The sequence below is a fragment of the Drosophila yakuba genome, chromosome 2L (genome assembly GCF_016746365.2).
Source record: "Drosophila yakuba strain Tai18E2 chromosome 2L, Prin_Dyak_Tai18E2_2.1, whole genome shotgun sequence".
Lineage (NCBI taxonomy): Eukaryota > Metazoa > Arthropoda > Insecta > Diptera > Drosophilidae > Drosophila > Drosophila yakuba.
The window spans coordinates 21,414,881-21,423,242 of record NC_052527.2 but is presented as its reverse complement, the minus strand read 5'-3'; the positions used below and the strand labels follow the sequence as shown (position 1 = coordinate 21,423,242).

Below are 8,362 nucleotides of genomic sequence, written 5' to 3'. Positions count from 1 at the left end.
AAAACACAAAGTTTTTAGCCGAATTTTAATCCACAAATATGGAAATTGGTAGTCTTTGTGTCGTTGAGGAAAAAGTGTAGACGTGGCAGTTTTTTGCGGTTTGTGGGTATTACAGCTGGTGTGCGTCTATGTCTCTGAAAACTGTTTGCTTAATCTTAACTCTATAGCTTCTATAGTTCGTGAGCTCTCGACGTTTGTACGGACAGACAGACGGATCCTGATCAAGAATATATATACCTTATATGGTCGGAAACGCTTCATTCTGCCTGTTACATACTTTTTAACGAATCTAGTATATCCTTTTACTCTAGGAGTAACGGGTATAAAATGAAGGCATACGAAAGAGAGAAATACCAAGTCCATCAGACTCCCGCACTCCCGAACTCTCAGGGCTTCAATTTAAACATTATTACGATTGTACATCTATTCAAAGAAAATCAGTGATTTTCGGCGGGTATTAATTACCTTTTACCATTTTTTCTTGGAAAAACGTTTTAGAATGTTTTGGGAGGTGGAAAATATAGAAATCCAGTTGGTAAAAGATGCCAGATGCACATGAACAACAAGATTTTCAACAAATTTTCTGCAAACATGGAACTATTGCAACAAATATATCTTCACATTGCCTTAATGCGACCCAGGCTGGGGCAATGAACTCCTGGCTAGCGGGAATAATAGTAAAACTGCAGTAGTTTTATTGGTAAGCAATACAAAATTTGTATTAGTGCAGCAATGTAAAAAAATTATCTCGGTGTAACGCCCTGTTTTCGTAAGTTCTGGTCACCACGTGTTGTAGCGGGTAGCTCATCTCAACAAATTTATGTTTGTGGGATTACCAAACCCGAGGAATAAACAAGATTTCTGATTCATGCAGCTTCAAGGACTCTCCAATCCCTTTCGCAACCTTGCAGGGCCCTATTTTATTTTAGCACACTCACATTTTAACACATTGCAACACCCAGTTGCAGTCTCAATCTTGTTTATTATAAATAAAAGTTCGGTTCCAGTGTCCGACGGTTTCCCGTTAATCTTTGTGCTCGTACAAAGTTCGCACATTTACCGTTCGATCCAATTCTTGGCCACCTCGTCCATCGCCGCGGCCTACGTCCAGGTCAAAGACGGCTGAGGCCCATGTCGATATCTCAATATTGCGCACCGCACCCAAATTTTATTTTATTCTTAGCGTTGTCCTTAGTCTTCTGATAGGACATTTGTTTGACTCAATAAAACATAAAAATTACGTCCGAAAAACTTCGTACGAACATCGTCCAGAGCGCGTTTAAGATCGAGTACGGAAAACAGTTTATTGTTTCCGAGTTGCGAGAGTACCTTATTGATTTCAGGTATGAGATATTTATCCGCAATAGTTACTTAATTCAACTTGCGGTAGTCTCTAACCATCCTATATTTTTTTTCCAGATGCATCAGTTTTTTTGGGGACAATTCAGACTGGTGAATTGTAAGGTGACCTTGAGGGTCGATTGATGCCATCATTGAAGAGTGCTTTTACTTGTCTGTCTACCTCCTCTTTGAGAGACATAGGGTATTGATAAAATTTTGAATTGACAGGTCCGTCCGATTTTGTCCGTATGTCCGCTTTGACGTTACTTACGTAGTTAACTTTTCTTTCGGCCTGGCAAAGAGTTGTGGGTATTTATTGGTCAGTTCATTTAGTTCTTTGATTTGTGGTGGAGTCATATGGTCGGTACGGGGGCAAATGCTGCTCACTGCCTCACGTTTCTTTTTCTTAATATGTAATTTTTTTATAAGCATTAGATTCTTATTGGTGTAAATAGTAGTTTGCAATTCTTTCAGACTATCGTTTCCTAGAATAGCATCAAATGTTTTTAGTGTGGGAAGTAAGAAAAGTGTAATGGTAACGTCGGAAATGTTAAATAAATTAGCTGTTATATGGTGGGTAATTTTAAAGCTACCTCCTACTGAGATTGCTTCAAATGGTTTTTCATTGGGTATTGGGTTAGAGACCCAACGAAGCTGCATATAATTTGTATTTGATCCCGTGTCAATTAGAATTTTGAATGTCTTCCCGCCCCCTACATTTGCTTCGAAGTATGGCAAGGAGGAGCGGGTAATTCTAAAAAATGTAAATCTGTAGGTTCTTCTTCCGTCTGGTCTGGTACTAATACGTCTTCCGTATCTGTGTATTCTTGTAGGGTCTCATAGAATTCTCCTACTCCGGTTTCCTGTTCCAGGATTTGATCGTATTCTTTTTCGGTCATGTCAATTTGTTCGTTGTTATATGTATGGATGTTAAAGTGTCTTGGTCTTTTATCACCTATTGCTTGGTATGGTGCAGGTGGCCTTTTACCAACTTCGAACCTGAGCCTAATCATATAATTAATTTGTCTAGAAAGGACACTAGGGACGACCTTCATTGATTCTGGTTTTGGTAATGGTTTAAGTGCCAATGGTCGAGGTGGTGGGGTTGGAAACCCGTTATTGACCGCTATGTTTGTTGGGAATGACTGTGGTCTAAATTGTTTGTACAGTGGTATTGTTGTGGTGAACCTTGATTAAATAATTGTTGGTATAGATATGGTTGTTGTCGCACCACTGGAACATCATTATAATTGATCTCGTTTCAGGGTAAGGGTACCGATAAACCTGGTCTAAAACCCTGGTCTAAAACCCTGAATCCTATAGCTGGCATGAGCTGTACTGAAATTTTGGTTCTCAAGCTTCAGGCACAAGTGTAGTGCTTGGGGCAAATCTTGTGGTTCTTTAATACCCAGAAGTTTAGGTAAGTCTCCTCTCAAACCCCTAACAAAATTATCTAGGGCCCTGTCCCTATAGAACTGAGTCATGATATGGTCGGAAACGTTTCCTTCTGTCCGTTACATAGTTTTCAAAGAGTCACTGCGAGTAACGGGTACATATATATATGTATTAGAGGGCTGCATAACACCATTCTATTTGTTTGCATTTAGAGTACTCATTCGTTTTAGTATGTATTCAGAATACATACCATTCAGTTGTCGCGATCTCTTTGCGTTCACTTCGTATGCGTTCGGAGTTTTGGGTACCCGAGCGAAATGAAGGCAATGAATGCGCGCGAAAACTAAATGAAGCCAATGAATTTTCAATAGAAATTCAGAGTACTCTGAATACTTTATGTTGTCATTGTGTAAAATGAGTTCGGACAGCGCGGAGGTAAGTCTAAGTTTTCTGTGTTTGTGTATTATTATGTGCGTGTGCGTCTTATTTAATAATATTATAGCATTTGTCTAATACGAATATATAAATAACAGATAAACGTTCTGCCATTTCGCTTAACTCGGAAAATATTAATAAAATTATGTTTTTACACAATAACATTGAAAATTAAAGAAAAAAAAAAATATATATTTATAAGATAAGAATATAATGTATTATCAGTTAAGTAATAATAAACAATAATATTAAAACACCAATTTAGCATCTTTTATTGAAACTCACACACACACACACATACGCAGACAAGACATTCGAATCACCCATTCATTTTACTCGGTCTTCACTTCATTCGTTTCAGAATGTGCCGTTTGGATTGAATGAATTGAAGTCGGCGCGCGTTGCCGACTTCACTTCGTTCATTTGCAAACGCGCCGAATTCACTTCGTTCGTTTCAACACGAATGTCTCATTTGCCGGTTTGAATGGTGTTATGCAGCCCTCTAATATGTATATGTATAGTTGAAACCTAAGAACTTGTAGGAAGAAGATCATATTTTGTCAAATTTACAATGCATGAGCATACATGTGCACACATGCAGTGTTCGGCTGTCACTGTATGCGTACGAGAGATCTGCTCGCTCTGGAGCTTACCGCTCTCTGACTATTGAACAAAATTTCGAGAGAGCCTGGAGCCAACTCTAGAGCCAGCACAAAAAAATCGTATGGCGGTACGCATATTGTTATTCTCATCTCTTTGGTAAAACGATCCTTGGGACTTCCGAACATCGAAGATTGGCCTACCCTCAAATCGAGACTAGCCGCAGAACTCAAATCACAAACACCGAACTATAAACTGCTGAAGCTGAGAACATTCTGCGAAAAACGGAAAGACGACGTCAAATATTGATTTAAAAAAACACCTGAAAGGTAATGAAACAAATTTTCTACTTACTTATGTTCAGTCAATTAAAGATTCCAACAAAATAATGATCAGAAATATACCAACCTATTTCTTCACTATTTTAACTAATCATGATATTAAGAACTTTAGATGGTATCGTGCTATTGCACAAAACAAAGGAATTTAGGAAAAACATAATAATTTTGAATTAAATAAAAATCCGGAAAACCGTAATAAACCTTAAATCCTAATCAGAATTCTGAATCACAAAATTTCAATACAAATACCAAATCTCAATATCAACCCAGTTACCCACAATATTTATGTATGTATTTAATATTTTTATTATGTTTATATAATGTATTTAATCAATACATGCCTCCAGCAGATGCCTAACAAGCAACCTACGTGGCGCACACAGAACCAATTATTTACAAAAGTCCTTTCCCACAACATTTCATTAAACTCAAAATCCTGAAACAGCACATTTTAGGGGAAATACATACCCTCAAGTGCTATAATTCTCAACATGTAATAATACTAACTTCCCGATTACCAAACGACGAAGACCACCGGAGAGTGAAAAAACAAAGATGTCTATTGACGAACAAAATCAAAATAACTCAGAACCAAACAAAAATTTTCAGTTAACAGCCCCGGACATCACGATTACATAGAAATAACACGCAAAGGTTCCAAATACAAATTTCTTATAGACACAGGATCCACAATAAATATGATTAATAAAAAGAGAGAACGCTATAGTCGAGTTCCTCGACTATCTGATACCCGTTACTCAGCTAGTGTAAGTGCGAAGGCCAGTTTTTGGCGGTTTGTGGGCGTTAGAGTGTGCGTGGCAAAAAGTTTTTTTCCAAATCGATAGAAATTTACAAGACCACTACAAAAATTAAAAAATATTAAAACATTTTTCAAAAGTGTGGGCGTAGCTGTTTTGGGCGGTTTGTGGGCGTTAGAGTAGGCGTGGCAAAAAGTTTTTTTGCAAATCGATAGAAATTTACAAGACCAATACAAAAATGAAAAAATATTAAGACATTTTTCAAAAGTGTGGGCGTGGCAGTTTTGGGCGGTTTGTGGGCGTTAGAGTGGGCACCATGATTCGACAAACTTGCGCTGCGTCTATGTCCCTGGAGTCTGTATGCCTAATCTCAACTTTCTAGCTTTTGTAGTTCCTGAGATCTCGACGTTCATACGGACGGACAGACGGACGGACAGACGGACATGGCCAAATCGACTCGGCTATTGATCCTGATCAAGAATATATATACTTTATATGGTCGGAAACGCTTCCTTCTGCCTGTTACATACTTTATGGGCGTTAGAGTGGGCGTGGCAACATGAATCGACAGACTTCCGCTGCGTATATGTCTCTTTTTATTTTAATATTTTTTAATTTTTGTATTAGTCTTCTAAATTTCTATCGATTTGCCAAAATCTTTTTGCCACGCCCACTCTAACGCCCACAAACCGGCCAATGCTGCCACGCCCACACTTTTGAAAAATGTTTTGATATTTTTTCATTTTTGTATTAGTCTAGTAAAATTTTGATCGATTTGCAAAAAAATTTTTCGCCACGCCCACCCTAACGCGCACAAATGGCCAAAGTATGTAACGGGCAGAAGGAAGCGCTTCCGACCATATGAAGTAAATATATTCGTGATCAGGATCAATAGCCGAGTCGATCTGGCCGTGTCCGTCCGTCCGTTTGTCCGTCCGTATGAACGTCGAGATCTCAGATCTTATAAAAATTAGAAAATTTAGGTAAAGCATACAGACTCCAGAGACATAGATGCAGCGCAAGTTTGTTGACCCATGTTGCCACGCCCACTCTAACGCCCACCAACCACCCAAAACTGCCAGACTCTCACTTTTGGAAAGTGTTTTGACATTTTTTTCAGTTTTGTATTAGTCTGATAAGTTTCTATCGGTAAAAAATGGTTATGCTAAAAAATGGTTTGTCATGCCCACTCTAACGACCACAAACCACCCAAAACTGACACGCCCACACTTTTGGAAAATGATTTAATATTTTTTCATTCATTTATTAGTCTTGTAAATTTCTATTGATTTGCTCGAGGAAGTCATATAACGGTGTACAAATTTAAACACAGCCCTGATCAAAAAGAAATTAAAAGTTAATGCGCATGACATGCCCATGGAAATCCCATGCGTCAAGAAGCAGCAACCCCAATAATTTACTTCCCTGAATGCACCCAGTTACTGTCGCAAGGAATTTTAGCTGAATCACATCGCCAGCAAAGGCCAGTCAAACTATGATGACTGTTCTGTGTCAAAAATCAAAGGGCTGAAGCAGATAGCTTAAAAACAAATTGAACTTAACAGCCAACGCTCGCACTCGAATTTTGACACAACGTGAAGTTTACAAAATCGATATAGGTTGTATTAACCGTACCCTAAAAGTAGTCTTTGCGTAACCCGACCGACCGAAAAATAATTACTTTTCCCATAGAACTATTAGTATGTCAATATGTCGATATCGCCTTCGCACTCGTGCGGGTTAAAAGCTGACGGCACAGCCACCCAGTATAAAGAAACGCCGGCCACCACACAATCCTCTGGGCTTCAGTCATCACCTAGGTCCTTTCCACCAGAGCCAGAGGATACGTTAGAGTACTTCATTAAGTTTCCAAAGACTTCATCTAAAAATGAGTTTGTACTAGCTAAGGACCATGACAGCGAGGATAGCCACGTGCCCATTGTTATGCTGTTGGGATGGGCGGGCTGCCAGGATCGATACCTGATGAAATACTCTAAAATTTATGAGGAGCGGGGGTAAGTGTAAAGGCTGACATACCAACACAATCATTAATTAAGGAATTTCGCTATTTCCAGCCTTATTACTGTGCGATACACGGCTCCGGTAGACAGCCTATTTTGGAAGCGATCCGAAATGATTCCTATCGGCGAGAAAATCCTCAAACTCATCCAGGATATGAATTTTGACGCCCACCCACTAATATTTCACATATTTTCCAATGGCGGGGCATACCTGTACCAACATATTAATTTAGCTGTGATGAAGCACAAGTCTCCGCTGCACGTTCGTGGCGTGATTTTTGACTCTGCTCCTGGAGAGCGAAGGATATTAAGCCTGTATCGTGCCATTACAGCCATCTATGGCAGGAAAAAGCGCTGCAACTGCTTGGCTGCACTGGTTATAACCATCACACTTAGTATCATGTGGTTTGTGGAGGTTAGTGCCGTTGAATTTAATAGGTATAGATTATCAGCATTTACTGCTGACTTCGTTTCAGGAATCAGTTTCTGCCTTAAAAAGCTTATTCGTGCCGTCTTCGCCAATACGCCCCAGTCCGTTTTGCGATCTTAAAAACGAAGCCAATAGATACCCACAGCTTTTTTTGTATTCAAAAGCTGACATTGTTATTCCCTATCGAGATGTGGAAAAATTTATTCGACTTCGACGCGATCAGGGTATTCAGGTATCGTCAGTATGTTTCGAGGATGCCGAGCACGTTAAGATTTACATCAAATATCCTAAACAGTACGTCAAGTGTGTGTGTAATTTTATTAAAAATTGCATGGCAGTTTCTCCCATTAAGGTGGCTGCTAATTATAAGCCATCCGAAAATGTGTATCGGGTTAACCTAAAATACGATTAGGCAGCACAGGAGAAAGAAACAAGAGAGAACTAAACTCATCGTAATTTTTAAAGGTTTAAAGCGCTTTATGTAGAATCAAATTTAAAAGTGATTAAAATAAAAGCATTTCCAAATATTTAAAAAACATTTATCTAAAAAAGTGGTTTATGTACGGAAAACTTACCTGCAAAGTGGTAAGCCTTTGATTAAATCTACATATATGTAATTCCGTGTGCTGGCGTACCTCGTAGTGTAAATAAAACAAATATATTTTTTCAGCGACATATCAAATTAAGAGTATTTATTTTTTGGCTTGGGTGACTTTTAGTACTGAGATGCAGATATATTTAATTAATAGACCAGTTCAGCGTGCTACAGATCCACCGGGACCTGGTGAACTTCACCATGTTTTTCTTTTTTTGGCCTTTTACTTTTTTTGGTCTTGAAAGAACAGAAAAACGAAATCTGCAATTAATCTATTCAATTTATTTCTTACAACACTCTGCCGGTTTGGCCATGGTTTTAAAAATTTCTAAAGCAATGGAGCGATACGGATAATACTTGAGGTTTTGTTGGTGTTGACTGGAAAAATATTTTCCGCAAAACATGTGCCAATAAGTTTTGGTATAAAGTAAAAACTGCCAAAACTA

At 38.6% G+C, this 8,362-nt stretch overlaps 1 protein-coding gene across 3 annotated transcripts; it reads left to right on the top strand.

Annotated features, from left to right (window-relative positions):
* Positions 1-6,287: 6,287 nt before the first annotated feature.
* LOC6529111 (transmembrane protein 53) lies at positions 6,288-8,003 on the top strand. 3 transcript variants are annotated; one of them, XM_039370616.2, is made up of 4 exons: positions 6,288-6,489; positions 6,563-6,885; positions 6,928-7,306; positions 7,368-8,003. In XM_039370616.2, exons 2-4 carry the CDS (start codon positions 6,581-6,583, stop codon positions 7,731-7,733), a joined length of 1,050 nt encoding a protein of 349 aa, XP_039226550.1. In that variant the 5' UTR covers positions 6,288-6,489; positions 6,563-6,580; the 3' UTR covers positions 7,734-8,003. The 3 variants fall into 3 exon arrangements, with proteins under 3 accessions (XP_039226550.1, XP_039226549.1, XP_002090124.1); XM_039370615.2 differs by having other exon boundaries at positions 6,288-6,885; XM_002090088.4 differs by having other exon boundaries at positions 6,291-6,885; positions 6,946-7,306.
* Positions 8,004-8,362: the final 359 nt, after the last annotated feature.